Raw genomic sequence first — 19,851 nt, forward strand, 5'->3', positions numbered from 1 at the left:
AGCCTGTGGCAAGAGCTGCTGACTTGCTCTGTATGTGAGATGTCACACACGGATGGGTCAATAGCAGGGTGATGTATGGCCATGTGCTGCAACATCTGGCTGGAAGCTGAACTCTGGCCAACCCCGTGCACCAGAGGATTTAGATATAAGCACGAAACGTGCAGAGGACAGGAGTGGCACTGGCCACATTAATCCCTTAGTCCAGCAAGCAGCTCCCCCTCAGTGACAAGTGGCATGCCAGATGTATTTATAGAAGAGAGGAGAAACTGCAGATGTGGAAATACAGATTCTCCAAGGAACTCAAGGATGCAGATGAGGGCATTGATTTTCCTGGGTAAAAAAGTGTAGCTCTCAAGATTAGAGTCTCTTACTTAGGGATTGCTCTTGGCTCAGGTCTTGCTAAAGGAAGGATGAACAGCTGTCCTACTTGGTGCTGCACATCTCAGTTGTGATCTGGAGTCTGCAGACCTTTGTATCTCTGCTCACCTGTCATCACTACAACTCAGTTCCTGCACACCAACAAAGTATTGAAACGCCTGGCTGGCATTTCACCCACCCCATGCCTGAAGAGTTCATCAAATAATAGGTCAGTGCAGTGATGATTGAGAGAGAAAGACTGCCTTGCCTTGGGTAGCAAGTGGTCTCTTAGTGCTGGGTCTGTGTCTCCATTACAGGAGACCTTTGTGGACCACTGTCACCCCACCTCCATAGACATCCAGGGAACGATGCAGTAAAAGTTGTGCTTCCATCTGAAGTAGCATGGAAGTAGTTTGGTAATAACTGTTTTGGACTGATTGCTGACACGGGCAGAAAGAGGAAAAGCTGTCCTTGAGTAGCGCAGCAGTAAGTGCTTCTGCCTAGCTTCAAGTGATTAGAAAAATGAGACTTTTAGCCCAGCTTTTTTAATTACATGTCACAGAGATTCTACAGGGCTTTGCTGAGATTCTGCAGGTGCAGCGGAAATTGATTTAATAAATAGCTTTTTTTTTTTTTTAAAGACAGAGTGTACGTACATCGAAGCTATCTGGATATGCAGTAAAATGCCATTCATCATAATGGAAGAGGACGTGAATTCTAGCCAGATGGTATTTTCTTTAACACAGGATGTTGTAACACAATGAATGCATCTGGCAACAGCCTCTGTTAGGAAAATGATGTCCAAGAGGAGTGAAAACATCTCAGAAAAAACTTTGTGTTCACCTTGAGATCAATTCTGGTGGTCAATCTCTGAATGGAACACCAGTAACATCATTCAGTCTGAGGCACAAGTGGAGAATACTTCCCAGCTGTAAACAATGCCCTGATAGATTCCCATCGTTCACATGTTGGTATTGAAAGCTACTCAGACGAGTTAGCACCGATAGATCTGCTCCGTACCTTCCCTTTATTTATTTGGTTTGGTACGACATCACCTTATTTCTCTGCATTGAAGGGGCCACCCTCATGTTGAGCTTTGTCTTTGGTAGCTGTGAGCATTGGATAGTCTGTGTCAGACCCCCAGAGTGGGAAGCGTGAGGTGAAACCGATAGTTGTTGAAGAACAAACCTTCTGCTAGCCGTGTGATTGCTGAACCATTCTGTATGATTTTGCCTTTTCAAACGACCACTCAGAACTGGGAGATGCACATAAGCAAAACTGAACCCTGCGTGTTGTGGGTTTATCCTGGGATGTGGGGCCATTTGGATTCAGGCAATCTGAACATGGATACAGATTATATCTGATGTTACCGAGTCAAACCTATTTCTATTTATGACCCACACTTCAATTCATTTATGACTCTGGTTGCTGTGACAGTGGCACAGCTCAGAGTAAACACTCAACCTGTTTGCATAAGCTTAGCAATTCATCTGAGAAGCCTAAGGCAGCCAAGAACATATCACTGGTAAACATTACATCACCTATACTGTAAAAGACAGACAAGAGAGTCACAATAAGGAAGTAGCAGGGAAACAGGCGCACCTGGAACAGAGTTGTTTTCCCCATATAGAAGCAAAGGCTTTTCTCCCCCGTGACAAAACAGAGACATCAAGGCTGCAGCCCTGCACAGGGAGAGGCTGCAGGATGGAAGGGCACACGTGATGCTGTTAGGGCTCCCCCAGAGATCACCAGGTTGGGAAGCTTTTCTTCTTTTGTAACCAGTGGATCTGATTCTGTTCATGCAGTGAAGGAGCAGAGTGACAAAAACACACCTTCTGGACTTCAGACCAGAGAATAGTTAGGAACTCCTCAGTCCTGCTTCCTGGCACAACCCCCCCGAATCCAACCCCCTGCCCTCTCCCTACTGCTTGCAGGACTGTCTGCTAACAGATTTCTTGACAGGATGGAGGTAGAAACGATTTCCTTCTTAAATATATGCAGAGAAGCTGGTCTGGGAATAAAGGCAAATGTGAGATTTGGGAGTCTTCCAGTTCATTCCAGGAAGGATTCAAAAGGATAACACAAAATGTACAAAAATGTACATATCACCCTCCCTCTTTCAGTAGTCCTGTTTATGTCCATGTGTTACAACTCAGGAATGTTTTGAGAAGCACAGCCATGCCTGAAATGCAGCAGAGCTGGGAGCCTTGGCACCCTGCTGAAAATATCCTGACTGCTCACAAGATGTTCTGTGCCCAGCTGTGACCCAGCAAGCCACCCCTCCTGGCAGAGCACCTGGCAAATCCCTGAATCTCCATAGACTTTGACAGCATAGGAATGCATTTTCAGGACAGCATCCCACTGGAATCCAAAGCAATCTCCTTCTGCTGCCTCCCTCTCCTAAATTCTGATACTTTCTTCTGCTGGCACCTATTAAATAGAGTATGGATTCTTTTTATTTTTTTCAATTAAAATGTGATGACTGTTAACATCTGCTTTGTAAGTTTCTGCAGGTGAGGCAGACCCTAGCTGTGCAGAACTGAAAGAGAAACACAGGAACCATCTGCACAACTTAAAACAAACTTCCCTCCTGCTGGCTCACAAACTGAAGGTACAGTAAGCAATCCAGACAAAAAGCAATTTCAGTGCTGCTATCAGAGGTTAAAAAATAAAATGAAATAAAAATTGCTAGTATCCAAGGACACAGGTGTGCTCAGGCCATAACTGGCATCAGCTGGTTTGCAGAGGGTTTATAAAACCCATGTGGCTGCAAGGGAGAGGTGCAAAGCTTTATTTACTGTTTGCTAATGCTATATTAGTGCAGGTGGGCACGAATGCTTTGCTTTGTGCTAGCTGAGGCAAAGAGAAGTGTTTGGGCTGCCTTCCAAAGGGCATGCAGGATACAGCAGGGGTTGGTGGCACAGTACCTGTGCTGCTCTCTCAGAGTTTGCTGCCCTTTGGCACCCAGCTCTGAGGAGCCATGTGACTCAGTTAAAAATATCATATACAGTGTGTCATTTCCTACCATAGGCGTATCAGCTCCAGCAGAAGCAGTGGCTGGCAGTGCTGAGTGAGAAAGCCAAGCTAGAGCTTCAGGAAAGCCAGAGGTCTTTGAATGACCTGCTTCAGGGCGATTTAAAGGTGAGTGATTCCAGTTCCTGTGCTGCTGCTTCTGTACTGAACCAAACATCCTCTGTGCTATTTTTTTTTTCTCTATATGTTTTATACACCCTAAGGATGAGTGACACTCCCTACCCTCCATGCCCAGTTACTTCACTGTCAGTAGCACCCATCTCACTGGTCCTTTAGCTCATAAGGAGTTACTGTTAAAATAAATATCTGTACCCAAGAGGATAAGGGGAGAAGGATTGAAAGTTCTGCCTTGCAAATAGATCACTCACATCTATGGACCATTTCTCTTTCTGCAGCTGTGCAGTAGTTCTAAGGGCAGTGATTCCTCTGTGCTGAATCTGGACCATGCAGAGCAAACATGGGCAGGACACCAGTCTGCAGGTGACAGCACAGCTGGCAGGTATGGGACACAGTGTGCAGTGCAGTGCAGCCCTGCAGTGGTGCCATCGTATGCTTCCTCTGAGGAATTTTCGAAGAAAGCTGGGGATTTAAATTTTCTCTCTAATTGTAGCAAGGAAAAATATCCTTCCTCTCCTACCATCAGTAATGAAGAGATGCATTCGTTGAAACAATTTCCATTGAATATGGAGAGAGATCGGAGCCCGGTGGGACTCCAGAACTGTGGGACAAAGGAAATCTCTGGGAGGAAGGAGTTCATTTGGCTCAGCTCTTCATGAAGGTGAGCTCTGAGTTAAAGGATTTGGTGGTATAGTGTAAACAGTGGTGTTTTCTAGCATGGCTTACGATATACTGTAAAATTCAAGAGTTGGAACCATTAATCATGAATTTCAGTCATTTCCCAGCTGATTCTGAGAATGTAAATATTGATATTCATTATATCATTGCTAAATCATAGCAATCTTCATATGTACTCCTGGCCATTCTGAAGAAAATAATCTTGAGATCTTGGAGTTACTTACCCTATTTATAGGCCTCTCTTTTCTTTTTACCTGTTTACACTGATTTCAGTTGAAAACGAGGTTAACGCTCAGAGTTTTGCTCCTGTGAGTGAACAGACACCATAATCCCCAACAAGCTGTTTGGAGGCTGATGCTCGAATGTCAGAGTGCAAAGGGAACCAGCTGAGAGGTTCCAGTGCCCCCTTGGTGATCCCAGCAGTGCAGGATGTGGAGGTTTCCCAACACCCTGAATTCAGGAATGGGTGCTACCTCGTGCACTGTGTGAGGCAGCATAGTGGAAGCACGCAGCTCTAATCTTCATTTGTCATGCCCAAATGATCATGTTTAGAAACAAGATACATCGCTCTGTTTCTCTATCTGTTAGATATTCTATTTATAATGACTTGAAGTCTTCCCCTCCTCAGGATCTCTGCCAGCAGAGGACAGGGAGCCGTTGCACGGCCACCAAGGTCTGAACCTGCTGTCAGCTCCAATAGAGCTGCCCCCGGGGATCCCTGCCCAGCAGATGGCTCCAGGGACAGCAGTGACCAGGACAGCCAGGTAACACCAGCTCCGCTTCCACCCTACTGGGCTTGGATCTTCTTCTGTTGCATTTTCGGTCCGCGTGTGAAACTCGCCACCCACAATGGCGCTTCCTCAGTAATCGTGGTGCTCTGCTCTGTCCCCAGTGGAGTGATGTTGGCCGGCACTACGGACGCTCCAGCTCCTTCTGCTGCTTCAGCCTGGCCATGGCAGAGCAGTGCCTGAGGGGAGAGGAGCTGCGCGCCCGCCACCAGGCCGCCCTCCTGGAGCTGCGCAGGGGAGCTGTGCGGGATAAAGCCAGAGCTGAGCTGGCCTGGCTGGGCCACCAGAGGCGGTGAGGGAAGCCGGGCACGGTGGGCCCGCCCTGAGGGAGGGTCCTGTGCTGCGATGTAGGGGTGCAGCTCTCTGCTCTGTCAGAACGCTTCCTCCTTCAGGGGAAAGAGAGCAAATATAAAACGTGTTTCAGATGGAGTGGGTGCGGGTAAAGAAGCAGGAGAGGATCTGCCTGGTTTTATTCTCTTCAGAGCATGGCAGAAGGGACAGCTGCAGCCTCCCAGCAGTGTGAGGTGTCCCTGGTGCTGCTCTGGTGTGGGTGTCCCTTCCTCTGACCCTCAGGGTGGTCTGGTCTCCTCGTGTGGGTTGGCCTTCCACGGTGATGTGCCCTCACAGCCCAGCAGGACCTTCTGCAGAGCCGTCCATGGCTACTGCAGCGCCACAGCTCTTTGGAGAGAAGCTTTGCTCCTGTGCATTATAGCTTCTTTCTTTATTTTTTTTTTTCCAAAAAAAAACTATTGCATTCATGGCATTAAATTATCCATCTGACCATGGTATCTGTCCTCCTCTGGTTCTCAGCTGTCTGGAACTCCTGCAAGATACTGAAGGAGCCTCTGCCATGGCTGAGAAGCAGCGCAAAGTCCTAACGGAGCTGAAACGGGAGCAGGTAATGCTGCAAGAGCATCTGGGGCTCATTGCATCCCCCCTGCTTCATGCAGCACTGGGAGGTGGTTGGAGCAAGATTTCATATTGCTTTTTTGTATTTTTAAAGGGGAAAGGCTACTGGTGTTACTTCATGTGCATTGTTCTGTTTTGCTTCCTACCTTATGATGCTTTTTAAAATTTATTCTTAGCTCCCTCATACTGTTTTCTTTCTCTGCTTTATGTAGGTAGAAATACAGCACCTGCAAAATATCTACAGGGCAGCCCATCAAGAGAGGAAACTCTTATTGAAGCAACAAAGAGAAATCTTAATGATACAGCAGTCGACAGCAAAACTCCAGGAAGAACTGCATCATCTAACTGGGAAGAAAAAGGTTATGAATTCACTTAATGAGTGATAGCTTTTAATTGTGGGGGTGCAGGTTGTGCTAGGCTTGGACTTGTGTGCTGGACGTGCTTATTCTCTTAATAAACAGGTGTTCTTCATATTAGAATTGAATCTCAGGTAAAGATTATCATAAAAGTGATTGCTACCTGGATCTGAACAGGACTTCAGCATCTTAGACCATTCAATTCTCACACGAGATTGTTTCCATTAAACTAATTCATAGCCTGTTGATTACTTTTGCAGTCCTAATGAGGCTGTTAATAGAACTCTCAGTGCTCTTTTTGGTTGTTTGTTGTATGTGGATGGATAATAAAGTCAGAGCTGGCACTGCAACTAATATCCAGGTGAAACCTTACGCAGTCCTTTTCCTTTCAGCTTACCAGGAGCCCAGCAACTGAAGAAGTAATTAAGCCAAAGATGAGACAGATTTCTAATGCTATGTTAGGTTCCCCATTGGCAGAATCTACAAGGCCTGATGTGTGTGGGGATAAACAGAATTGTGTCCAGCTAAAGAACAAACAAAACAAAAAATATGATGGGTAAGTAAAACCCATTCCACAGTGATAGCTGAAGACAAAAACCAATCCAGTGGGGAAGGCAGGAGCAGTTATAGCCCAGATAATTGTGTGAGGTTTAAATGCTCCCAAGAGGGCGTTTTATAATGATAAGTTTTGAAAATCTCCGTGGTCAAGCAGTTGATGCATCAATATCCCTGCTTAACATTCTGACCGATATTGCCTCATTGATTATTTTGTGTGTCCTCTGTTTGTTCAGTCTGCCATCTCATATCTAAAATAGTAAGCTCACTGGAGCAAGTACCAGCTTATTGCAAGGTATATGAACAGTTCCAAGTAAATTGAGGTATAGATCCATATCTGGAGATACATAAAGGTTATATACCACTTGCTAAACTGTTCAAGTAGAATACATTTACCAGTGTATGCCATTTCCCTTGGATTATCTGTATTATGAACTGTTAAGCAGTTCTGTGGGACTGAGACCTAATGTTAGGAACAACTGTAGCTTTGAAGCAGAGCTATGCCAGTCAATTTCCAGAGCATTAATAACCTGGGTATTTTTTTAATGATGCTATACAATGTCTGATAACTCACATCTTCATGATGACTTCTAACTACAAGCTCAAAGCACTTTGCAACTACATATTAATTAAACTTCAAAATACCCATGTGAAGTGAGTAGAAACATATTGATTTAATTGGTGAAAATCACTCCTTTGTCATCCACTCTAAGGTTATGTATCACTTAACCCCTCAGAGCAGCTTTGTCTTTCACTTGAGATTTAACTACAGAAGGCTTTTGTACTACGTGGGGCTTAATGTTATGCAGTAAAATACCCACAGTCACATGTAATTTGGGAGTTCAGGAGGCTGTTCTGAGAAAGCACTGACCTCGCATTCCCCAGATGCCATAACCCAACACCCCAGTTTGCTTTGCCCTGAGCAGGAGGTGCTGAGCAGCGCAGATGAGGACTCAGCAGAGTTCGTGCTGCTCTGTATGGCTGTTGCCCAAATGGTTCAGGTGAACAAACATCTAGCTTGCTTCAAAAGAAGTGACTGAAGACAATAGGAAAAGCCCTCTCGTTTGGTGTTCCCCAGACTCTGTGCAGACTGGCAAGTCAGGGCTCTGCATTTACTTACATTGCCCACAGGGAAAGGCTTTCAAATAAATCCCGTCATGGAATTGATCCATAACTCATGGTGTTATTGATTACAAGTCACAGGAATCTTTAAAAGGTTTCTTGGCTCTGCTTTCACTTCTTATTACTGACAAGCCTGCTCATAGGAGAACAGTGAATATTAACATAAGTCTGGGGCAGACAGGGCCTGGTGGAGCTCAATGCACCCAAACTCTCTCTGCTGCATTACTGTGTATATATTTCCCATATAAGAGTGTAGAGTGGTAATTATGGCATCTACTCACCTGTGCAGGTATGTTAATGTTTCTTCCTGACCAGGAAGATAGTTTATAAGCAGGGCTGTCAGGGAGCGGAAGGGATTGGGAAATGCTATTTAAAAAATAAAGTGAACTGAAGTAATAAATAAATTGCTAACCTGCAGAAAAAGCTGCTGGTTTGGGGTTTCAACAGTGGATGTGAAATACAAGAAACAAGGAATACAGAGCTTATAGTTATGAATTATTGTAAGCAGACAAGCATTTGGCTGAGGATTGAGAATGAAGCTGCCAAATTGGGATACTTAATTTCATGTCCTTAAATACTTTATAGTCATGGGGTTGGTTTTGTAGTGTTTTTTTTTTTTTGGTTGTTTTTTTTTGCATTTTCAGAGCTGATGATTTTTTTTCTAGTCTTCTCCTGTTCTTTATGCCTGTATGAAATATAGTACTGTGAGCAGGAGGGAGAGAGAGAAATAACTGGCTTTTATAAGCATGCACATGCAAGCACATGCTACAATACAGGTATCATCATGAGCTACCAGAAACACCTGATTCATGTCTTTATTGATTTTTGCATAGGCATATTATGATTAACTTGGGAACACGAGAAAAAATTCCAGTCATGAATCCCTTGTCTAACTATGTTCATTGTCTATTTTCAGCTTTTCTACCAAGAATAAGAAAACACTGCTACAATATCAGGAACAGACAGAGGAGCCATTGAGTTTGCAGCAGTCCCTGGGTGCACGAGGTCCTGATGCGTCTGGAACAGTGGCCAAGAAAGTGTGTGATGCTACTAGTCAAACCACAGGCATGGTCTTTATGATCAAACATTCCACAAATGCAGGTACACAATAAAAAACGACTTCTGTAGCCAACTATGAACATCTAGTCAAATTAAATTACTAAAGGTGAGAGTTGAAACCTTAGCAGTGCTCTGGAGCAGTTCAAGTGATCTTTTAGAAGAGGACTGCAAAGCTGAGTAACACATGGGAGAGAACTTGTGATGCTTATCTATTTCTTGGGTGTCTCCAGCGTGGGTTTTGGTACGAGGATCTGTTCAGGATTAGCAAGAAGAAAGTGTAAAAAGCTGTAAGTGGTCTTGTTGGGTGGTGTTTGTGCATAGAAAGAGAGACTGTAGAAATTTCTGGAAGTGAGACTTACAGCTTCTGCTACATAACTGGAAGATAAATAAGGGGGTGGTTGGATGAATAAGGTCATTGCCCCTTTCAGCTTCTGTTGGGGTGACAAGGAGTGCGTAGGGACAAAATAGAAACAAGGAAAACGATCCATGTTTAGGTGAAAGGCTCTGGGGAAACTTTGTGCTCTGTGTACCTTATGCTGGGTTCAGGCAGAAAACATCCTTCAAGAATCTGGTAAATCATACTTAATGAAATTATGTCCAATCTGTTTCAAACACTTCAAACTCTATTCAAGATAGACAGAGAGAGAATCTTCTCATTTATTACCTAAATGTCTTGCTCACTATACCCAATGCATAAATCACAACTAGCTAAGATGGTGGAGATCTCTCAGAGGTTTATCATGAGATATCATTACACTGCTTCCTCAGAACAAAATCATAACTTATTCCGATTATGCCAATGACAATTACTTTCTTTTGAAGCACATTTAAAATAATTTAAGGGTGTTTATTTCAAAGGAACATAGATCAGTTGGAGATGGACTTTGACAGCACATTCTGGAGTTATTTTTGTTTCCAGGTTTTATCCTCAGTTCATATTTCTTGCTATCAGTACAACATATATATAACAGCCAGTTTTATTTTTGTGAGTCAGCTCTATAATTTATAGAGCTCTGGGTATGCATAATCTCTGTATTATATGAAATATTGCACAAAATATTTATTGGTTTGTTTGTTTCTAATTAACTGTATTTTACATTTACTTCTAGATGTTGTTGTAGTGAGTGAGAGTACAGGTTTGTGTAACTAAGAATTAGTAACAGTGGTCTTAATGTTAGAAATTTTGCAGATGTTGCATTGTTGCTAGATTCTTAAGCCTAGGGCTTAGCATGTGGAAAATTGAAATTAACCAACTGAAATAAACCCTGTCTCTGAGTTTTCCATGGACTCGAATGGATCACAACTTCACCATTAGTGTTTTGACTTCATTTTTATATTTGGTGTGAGATTTCTGCTGTTTCATAACCTAGAGTGTGAGTAGAAAGTCTTTGACGTGAACTCTGGTAGCAAACCTTAATCTCTTGTAACCGTGGCTACTTTGCGTGGTTGAGATGAAGAACCCCGCATTTTCCTTCTGTGCTGAGTAATCTGTATATTTCAGGTGATGATACCTCATTCTTAGAAGATCAAGAGAATGATCCTGTGACAGTGGAGAAAGCACCCAGGGAGCAGAGAAACGGCAGGACTTCTAGAGAAGAACAAGACCCGTGTAGTCCATTTCAGGCATGTGTCAAGCCTATGTTTTTCTTACCTGTTTTTTTTACTGTGCATAAAATTTTCAAGGGAGGAAATCCACAGTATTGCCTGTCATGGAGATATCACACTTCGAACTCAGCTTGTACATAATGAAGATGACATTGTGTTGAAGTTCTGTTGTGCTGTATTGCCTTAAATCTGGAGAAATTTCAGTGGCAATTCACTGGCATTCTTCAGTATTCTTGTTTATTCAGCGCTTTTATTTTATTTTTTTATCATTGCCTCTTCAGGCTGGGACAAGTAAGAAAGATCTTTCTTTTGATGACCAAGGCAGTGAAAAAAGATCAGCACCAATGTCAAGTGAATCTACAGTAATGGAAACTCAGTTAAGGAAAGAAAGTTCATTAGCTGAGCGAAGGTACTGTCTGTCAAGATCATGACCTCCTGTCCTACCTTCTGCTTCTTACTGATGTGTCAAATGTTGCCTTGTTTGAGTTTGATGCTCATAGATGGTTCTGTTCTTTGAACATCTAATTCTTTTTGAGTCAACTGAATGAATGTTGAAATCAACTTCAGAAAATGTATCTACAGAATGCTTTGGTCTTGACAGAAAGCATCTGAAGTAACAGTTGAAAACAAGGTGCTGCATTCGGTACTGTGCTGTGTATGGGTAGCAAATACACCTAGAGAAACATCATGTAATACACTAACATTTTTGAACACTTCTGAGTGCCATGCGCTTCATAATTTCAGTTTTAATTCAATTATAACGTTGTATTTTCAGGGTTAGCCCAGATTCTGAAAGAGAATCACAGATCATGCGTGGAGCTGAAAAAGCACCTCCTGTAATCCTTTTTTCAGAAGGTAAGTGCCTTTACCCCATAGGGCTTCTGTGGTTATTTATCATAATCTTAGTAATAGTTCTTTCAGAAGGTTGTCCATAGAGAATAATGGTCTTGTACCAGGCAGTGAAGTTCATCTTTGGGCTAAAATAATGGAGATCTTAATGAAAACTTTGTATTTTACTCTTCTGATCAACTACCTTGGCACTATTGTATTAGCTGATTTCTTCATCTTTTTTTTTTTAATAAGCCTGACTTGTTTTTATGATATTAAAATAATTCTCAAGTTGATAGTGAATTTAATGCTGCTGATCTTTTTTGAATGCAACTTACTGCTGAAAATTAAATGGGTTTAAATCCAGTTACCTCTCAGCAACCTTTTCTATAAAATAAAAATGTTTTCTTGAATTTTTTTTCTTTAGATGTTCCACATGAAGTGGAAATGTCTGCCCCTTGTGAGATCCATCAGGTGGATGGCAGTCAGTGTCTGAAGCCTTTGGGCCATAATTCTCGAGAAACTTCTGATGAAGAACTACGGTGGAAAGCATTTTCCAAAGCATTAGGTTCTACTGAATCATTGTGCAAGTCAAACAGCTTCTCTCCAAGCTCTGAAATTGCCAGATCTGACTGTTCTCTCCTGGATTTTCAGAAAGTGTCTGCAGTTTGGATTGATGTTTCAGAATGCTCTATTTCAGATGTTGAATTAGAGGTGCAAGATGGAGAGGACACTGATGTCAGTATTCCAGAAGAATTAGTCTATGATGCTTCTCCTAATGTTCCAAAAGAGGCACCGATAGCAATAAATTCTGGGAGGAAAACATTACATAGTGACAAACATGATGAACTTGAAGTGTCCAAGAATGATAGTAGCACAGAGATTTCATCATGCTCTCAGAACTTCCAGAAATGCTCTGGAGAGGCTTCGGTTCATGGGTGCACTGGTCATTTGCTTTCTTTCCTTTCAGTAGACAAAGCAAATACCTCCAAAACAACACCACTGAATTCCTCTCAGTTTGGTAAACCCACCAAGAGAATGGATGGGCCACACTTGAAAGCCTCAGAAAACTCAAAAAATGCTGCTGCCAGCTCTTCGTGCAATGATGATATTTACCTACTTCAGATTTGCAAACAGCACGATCCTGCTTCTATAACTAACAAATCAGAAAGGAATGATAGAATTAACAGTTTATTAGGGGACCAAAGTCTTCCGCTGATGGATTCTTTGAAACCTTTAGATGTGGCTGCTAACCAATTAAGTAGCACTGTCTCTTTTCCACCTCACAAAGATATTGCAAATGATAAATTAGTAGCATGTTCACTGTCCAGAAATGCAACAGTGCAAAATGATCATGCACAGCTTTTGAATGAGAAAAGCATAGCTGGAGAACTCGATGAGATTGTATCTCTGCCCTTGTCCACACAAGGAATTTCTGAGGAAGTCCATACAGAAACCACTTCCTTTGGGTCTTTGCAGAGGTTGGCCCCAGGAACTCATAAGAACTCAAAAACTGACAGGCACACCACAAAGGAATTGGGGAATGGACAGTTTTCTTCCTCAAAAAAGCAACTGTTTCAATCTGCGAACTCTTCCAGAAGTGAAGATTATGCAATTTTTATTAGTGATGAGGGCCTTCCTCTGGCTGACGAGGCTACCTTGTCAGAAATACTGTCTCCTGTTGATGAAGTGTTGTCCTATGCAAGTGCTGACTTGCCATCCTCTAATAAAAAGGATTTGTCATTTCCAAGTGAAGATCTCCCTCCTCCCCCTTTGGGTGTAGATACAATGAAAAATGATGATTCTAGCTTCAGTATAGATGACTTCCCATCTCCACCAGAACAAATGACAGTCCCAGAGACTGGACAGTGTATGAATGAAGATATATCACTGAAAATGGATGCATTCCCCCCATTACCTGATGACACTGAGTCTGAAGAATATCCCTTGTTCAATCGAGAGCCAGTTGATATCTTTTCAAGTCAGGAAGGTAAGCTCTCAGAACAATATTTACTTGAAGATGTTTCCTGTGCAAAGGAGCACTCGTCAGAATACCAGGAAGGAAAGCAGGAGATGCTTTCACAGTCTTTGGAGCTTCTGCCTGTGTCAGATCCTATTTCTTCTAGTCAGGCCAGTAAAAATCCTGCTTCCACGATGAAACAGTGCAAAACATACGTAAGGCTGCACTTAGCTGAGGAGGAGAGCAATGATCCATTATCAGCATTTGAAATTGGAGACAGAGTATTAGTAAAGCAGACCCAACCTGGAACCCTGATGTTCAAAGGACAGACTTGTTTTGATAGTGGCCATTGGGCTGGTGTTGCACTGGACAAAGCTGAAGGTGATCATGCTGGAACTTACAAAGGGGTGAAGTATTTTGAATGTGCACAGCACTGTGGTATCTTTGTCAGACCTGGTGAGATTTCGCACCTCTTGGAGGACAACAAAAATGGTTCCAGTTCTACTGGGGACGAAGACTCAGATTCCTTCTATGATGACGAATCCTCCAAAAGAGACTGCAAATACCCTGAAGTCGGTGAGCAGGGTGCAGGGGTAACAGAGCAGAAAGCTGAAGATACAAAAAGTGGAGGAGGATCAGAAGTGTCAGAAAAGCAGTCTAGGCTTTATGCTGCCTTCCAGTCTGGAAGAAGTCAAGCACTTCCGCATTCTGACCACTGTAAATGTGATGAATATTATCATCAAAGCAATTTAATGTGCTGGGGATCAAATAAAGAAAAAACAGATATGATACAAAAAATACAAGGGATGCTTGCAGATGTGTCTCCAAAGGAAAATAAGGCCAGTCATGCAGATGGGATAAACACAAGCAAAAATGTTTGTTGCTTAGTAGAGGATCAGAAAAGAAATAAACTCACTGATGATATCGCAGCTGAACTCAGTAAGAAACTTCTATTTGATGCATTAATTGCATTCTCTGAAACAGCTCAACACAAATACAAAGGTGCCTTTGAAGAAAATGTGATGAATTATATCAAAGGCCTCAAACAAGAAGACAGTCAGAAACAATTTCTTATCAAAGAAAATCCACTTGCTAGCTTAACTGAGCAATCAGCAAAGGTTGCTGATCTTTTACTGCACGATTTCAATATGTTTAGCATTCATGGTTGTCACACTATAGCAGAAGGAATTGTGACTAAATTTGTAGATGATGCAGTTAAGGAATATAAGAAGATTAAAAGAAAACAAGGAGTAAAAACAGACAAGAGATTTCCTTCATCTTCAGAGACTTCTCCAACTACTTTGCCTGTAAGTACAGTCAGAAAAGTTTGTCACCTTAAGTGTTGGATCTGAAATTGGGTCTATGCTTGCAAGCATTTCTGCTGCCCAGTTGTTTTTCATCAAAAACTGCATTGTGTTGACATATGGAACTGAACTACTACTAAACCATCATTTATAGAACTTTGCAGCTGGTGGATGGCATGTGCAGTGTTCTATCACTTCTCCTTCAGCCTGCTGGGGAGCCTGGAACCCCAATGAAATGGCCCTTTTGATGCCTGCTGCTTCCATTTCCAGCCTGTTCATTTTTCACTTCCAAAGTAGTTCATTGGGAAGCACTATAAAAGAAAGCTTTAAAAAAATCAAGACTTGGTTTGAGGAGTGGGTAGGAAAAGCAGTCCCAAATCAGAACATAAATGTAAAAATATCAAAAACGTTCATAGAATTCAAATATGTAAATCTAATTCTGAATTCTACTAAATACAATTAAAATATACTTTTTTTTTCTGACGCATCAGTAAGCCTTTATTTGAGCCTGTGAGTAAGAGCATACGATTCCTGATTTCTAAGTGTAGCCCTAAATCAGTTGCTAATGATTTCAATACCTCTAAAAACTGTGGAAAAGTATGGGGTACATCACCTTGTTTTTCTTTTTCTCCCCACTAAAGTTCCTTTTAAAAATCCTCGATGCTGGTGTTTTTGGAAGCTCTAAAGATTTTGATCAGCCTAACTCTAATGAACATGCTCTGGAAAGACAAACTCAAAAGCAGTACTTGTTGGATCACTGGTACTCAGCTCCTTGGAAGAAAACTGTTGAGGTTCCCCTTGTGGTACCACACTATACTTCATATGTAAAGAACTTGTCTGCATATGCTGTAGAAGAATTATGGACTCCAGAAAACATTTGTTCAAATTTCTCAAGAACCAGTGTGCCAAAGAAGTTTGAGTGTAATGACTTCCAAGGGAATGATTTGGAAACAGAAAGCAAGAGGATGTATAATCAGGTATTTTTTCTGAGTGTTTTTTTCCAGTGCTCTGTAGGATGAACTGCATTAGCTGGTACCTACTGTTATTCTTGCTGCTGATACTAAATAGAGCAGAGGAACACTGACAAAGCTATTGCAAAATATTGCTTCTGTTAATGAACTGCAAAATAATTCTTCTAGGATAGGCATCCTTGCTGTTATACAAGCCTTTTGCTACAGCTCTTCTGTTCTAAGACCCTGGATAAGATTTGGGTCTGTCAGGACAAAACAAACTCCTTGGAAAGCTACAATCTAGGGTCCAAGTGTTCTGCCGCTGAAGTCCTGCTCTGAGTTTGGACAAATCTTCATCTTCCTTGGCATTCTGGAATTATTGAATTTTGTGGACCTCTGTCTGCCATGGGAGACAGACCTACCAGGACCTTATGTATAACCCATCTGTACTTAGTGAATGATCACACATTACTGCCTGAGACCTACTGCTGTACAGGCTTACATACTCGTTAGGTAACAATCATCATAACAGCTAGAGGAAAATCTGTGATGTAAGTGATGATCACAAATCCTGCACTGAGATGCAATACCCTGCTGTCAGCAGCCTGATATCTTTTGTCGAACACTAAGAGAACTTTGGAAAGAGTATCATTTGGTACTCAGTTTGGTTCTGTGTTTTTGATGTTACAGGTTATATTCGATTTGACTCATGAGCTTCTACGTGCGGAATATCAAGTAACTGCACATCCAAATACATTCCCGTGGCTGAAAGAAAATTTGAGATCTTGCTGTTCTAGGTGTCACTGCAGAAGCACAGATGTCGATGAGGTTAAGGTAAATTCTGGAAATGTAAACTATAGAATAATGAGAGTAAAGAGAGCAGCCATTGCAGTGACACAGCGGCAAAGTTGGAAGGATTAGGGCAGTGCAATTGAAATAGCTCAGTAAATACAGACTTCACTATTTAGTTAGTCCAAATATTCCAAGTGCATAGGGTACTCAAGGAGAATGACAGTCAGGCTTCTGAATGTCCAAGGTTACAACAATCTTGGGTGCTACCTCTGAAGTGATCTTACATTGAAAATGTGTTGTCTGGTCAGTATCAATCAGCTGCTTCTCAATCAGCCCCCTAAAATGTGGGGTATTTCTAGATTTGATGCTAGATCTTTACACTGGCTCTCTTCACACATTTCCAATGCTTCACAGTGATAGATCTCTCATGAGAACAATTCTTTTCACCCTTTCTTATTTTTTAGACATTTGTTCAGGGGGAAATTATTAAAATACTGAACCTGGAAAGGAATGACTTAGAAGGGAAAAGAAAATTCCTTAATATGACTAAGTATGGAAACTGTGAGAGAGACAGAGTGGATCTCATTCTGGTAAGCAGACCTCTCAACAAAGACCTGTTTACTTTCTCTACACTGAAACCAGAAATGTTCATGTTGTTTCATTGTGTTTACTTAAAGTTACTTTGGAGCTTACAGAAGCCATTGGCATCCTTTTCATTACACCTGCAATAATCATTCAGTATTTTCATTTCTAATGACTGTCTTAAGTGGATATTGCTATATAAAATTGTTGGATTAGGCACAGCTCCTTGGTGCCTTCCAGAACTGACCGTGCTCTTGCAGTAAACATTCATATCCATGTTATATTTTAGATTCAGGAACTCCACAAAGAAGAATCCCAGTGGACTTACTACGGCGATGATGAATTAACTGTGAAGATGAGCATGACTGAAGACATATTTGATAGCTTGATCCTTGATACAGTCAGAGTTCTCAACAAGATTTATTTGAGAAAAGCCAGTGATTAGAAGTTTGCCCTCATGGTGGCGTTTTAATCCCTGACTTTTAAGGCAAGAGATGCACGATTAATAATCTTAATTCTGAGCTTTACCCAGTACAGGTGTGGCCTTTGGAAATGCTGATTAAGCTCAATACTCTTCTTAGGGTGGTGTTACAAGTGATCTAGGTGGTGACAATTTTATTCTTCTGTTTGTTTGTTTGTTTTATCAACTTAGCACTTTATTCACCTATGCATTTTAAGAGATCCTTGTGGGTTTAAAATTGTATAGGAGTCTGTGGTTAGACAGACAGGGTTCAAAAGCAATTTATGTGTAAATGATCTTATTCTTCATGATCGCATTCTGGTTGTGAATGATGATGGATGAATCACATTCTAAGAAAAATGTTCAGAAAATCAATGCTGTCTGTCTTCAGAAAATCAGGGTGCAGCTGTGGAATTAAATCTTACAGAAAGTAAATCGTTGTTGATCTCTTGGAACAAACTCTTCTAATGGGAACAAGTCTAAAACTTTTCCTGTGGGGCTCAGCACCATTACAGAGGTGCACCAGTTTTTTACATCCTGGAAATGTTTATATTTAAAATCATAATATTTACAGTCTAATGAAATGCACTTTGTTTCTATTTTCAAGTACTGATGGTTTAACTGTTTTCATACTGAATTGCTTTCTGAATAAACAAAATAAATCTAATGTATCTCGTTGTTATTTTTACGGACATGCTACTTGATTTCAGGTTATGTTGTAGACACTGCTACTCTCATTAGTGAGTGGGGGTAGTTTTGTTGGTTTGCAAATAGCTCTTAGGGACATTAAAAAGCACAGTAATGGCAGCTGCCTTATGAAAAGAAAAGGATTATTTCTGTCCCAAGCACATTAACTTCTGAACTTACCCTGTAAACTATTTTCATGTTCCCTGTGGTACGTTTTCCTAAAAGTCTGCTTAGAAATTCATTCCAAACCAACTGATTGATACAGCTTGCAGTACTTGGTGATGATAAAGACTTGGCCACAGCATCCCTTAATTAGTCTCGGCTCTCTAGTTGGGCTTTTGACTTTCCTGCTTTGCAATCCTCGGGCTGATGGCACTGCTGAGATGCAGCACTACATGAGCTCTTCCTTCCTGGGTAAGAATTTCCCCAGCCCCCTCCCTGTCCTCCCAACCCTTATCCTCATTGATTAATTAATCCAGATAAGTTATTTGTTCTAAGATTGGTGTTTTCTTCTTGTCAGCTTATTATTAGAATTTAATTCAATGGTGTTTTTTTTTCCTCAGGACTCAGGCAAATTATTGGATACAATGACAAATCTATATATTGAAGCACTACAGTTTTTCAGTTTATTTTCACTATAGTTTTGCTGCAGCAGCATCAGGATCACTTGTTGTGTGTTGGCAATGAAAGCTATTAAAAAATATCATCTATATATGTGAATGAATAGATGAAGAACTTGTTTAATTTCAGACAGCTACGTGTTACACTGGAGAAAGATAACCATTATATTTGCAATTAGGTTTGTGAGTGAAGCCTGAGCCCTTGCAAGATAGCTATATACAGAAGGACATAGCCATAAAGTAACTACTGCTGATGAGAATAAAAAGTGTACGCACAGAACATGTCAGACATATTTAATATCCCCTGCCATTATCTGTTCCAAGCCTTAGATTCTGGCACCCAGATATATTGACCTGTTCAGTCAGTGGCAAGACTTCAATATCAAGATGACTCTACTTCAAGGTCTAATATTTTGTTTGCCTTGGTTTTGATCAATATTAACCTCCCGGGTCAATAAATCTCGATACTAGCCTCAAGAGGAGTCATTATCTTTCATAGAAAATGATTATTTCTCAGTTAAACCCCACATTTAATTCTCCCATAATCCATCTCTTTCATCTTTGCACTTTTAGCAGTCCTTCTGAATAAAATGTGCTCTAAAATACCTGAAGATTTTAAAATCCTAATTAGCACCTACAATAAGGTTTTCCTTTTATATCATTGGATTGCACTGCTGTAACCACCTCCTATTACTGCTTAGAGACAAAAAGCTCCGATGGAGAGTGGTACAAGGAAAGAAATGACTCAGAGCAGTGAACGCGGATGGAAGGATGTGACTGAACTTCAGATGGTGATGGTAAAAAAAAAAAAAAGAGGAATGGGCAAAAATAGGGAAATGTGGCAGAGTCTGCTGGTTCTCATATGATTTGCACGGTGTGTGGGATTCCTGCACAGTCATAGAACTGCAGAATGGCCTAGGTTGAAAAGGACCTTGAAGTCATCTCGTTTCAACCCTATTCTGAGAAAGCATCAAAACAAAAACTGCAAACAAAGCATGCTCTGCTCCTCATTTTCAGAAGCACCATCTTTAAGCTTGCAGTGAAGTTGCCAAGGTTGAACAGATGAGAAATGAAATCGCTCCCAGATGA

General features: G+C 41.4%; 1 protein-coding gene across 1 annotated transcript in view; it reads left to right on the top strand.

Annotated features, from left to right (window-relative positions):
* Positions 1-18,122, top strand: part of CCDC187 (coiled-coil domain containing 187) — a 32,637-nt gene extending 14,515 nt beyond the window's left edge. Inside the window, 21 exon segments of the mRNA XM_085239174.1 lie at positions 2,862-2,968; positions 3,388-3,498; positions 3,786-3,889; positions 4,034-4,097; positions 4,099-4,168; positions 4,814-4,891; positions 4,894-4,949; positions 5,078-5,265; positions 5,784-5,871; positions 6,095-6,241; positions 6,631-6,794; positions 8,832-9,016; positions 10,476-10,597; positions 10,861-10,988; positions 11,355-11,434; positions 11,835-14,674; positions 15,313-15,648; positions 16,312-16,455; positions 16,878-17,003; positions 17,285-17,444; positions 17,447-18,122. Coding sequence (XP_085095300.1) covers positions 2,862-2,968; positions 3,388-3,498; positions 3,786-3,889; positions 4,034-4,097; positions 4,099-4,168; positions 4,814-4,891; positions 4,894-4,949; positions 5,078-5,265; positions 5,784-5,871; positions 6,095-6,241; positions 6,631-6,794; positions 8,832-9,016; positions 10,476-10,597; positions 10,861-10,988; positions 11,355-11,434; positions 11,835-14,674; positions 15,313-15,648; positions 16,312-16,455; positions 16,878-17,003; positions 17,285-17,444; positions 17,447-17,481 — 5,333 coding nt within the window. The 3' untranslated portion in view covers positions 17,482-18,122.
* The last annotated feature ends 1,729 nt before the right edge of the window (positions 18,123-19,851 follow it).

This window comes from Meleagris gallopavo, chromosome 19, assembly GCF_905368555.1.
Source record: "Meleagris gallopavo chromosome 19, MGAL_WU_HG_1.1, whole genome shotgun sequence".
NCBI classification, from domain to species: Eukaryota; Metazoa; Chordata; class Aves; order Galliformes; family Phasianidae; genus Meleagris; species Meleagris gallopavo.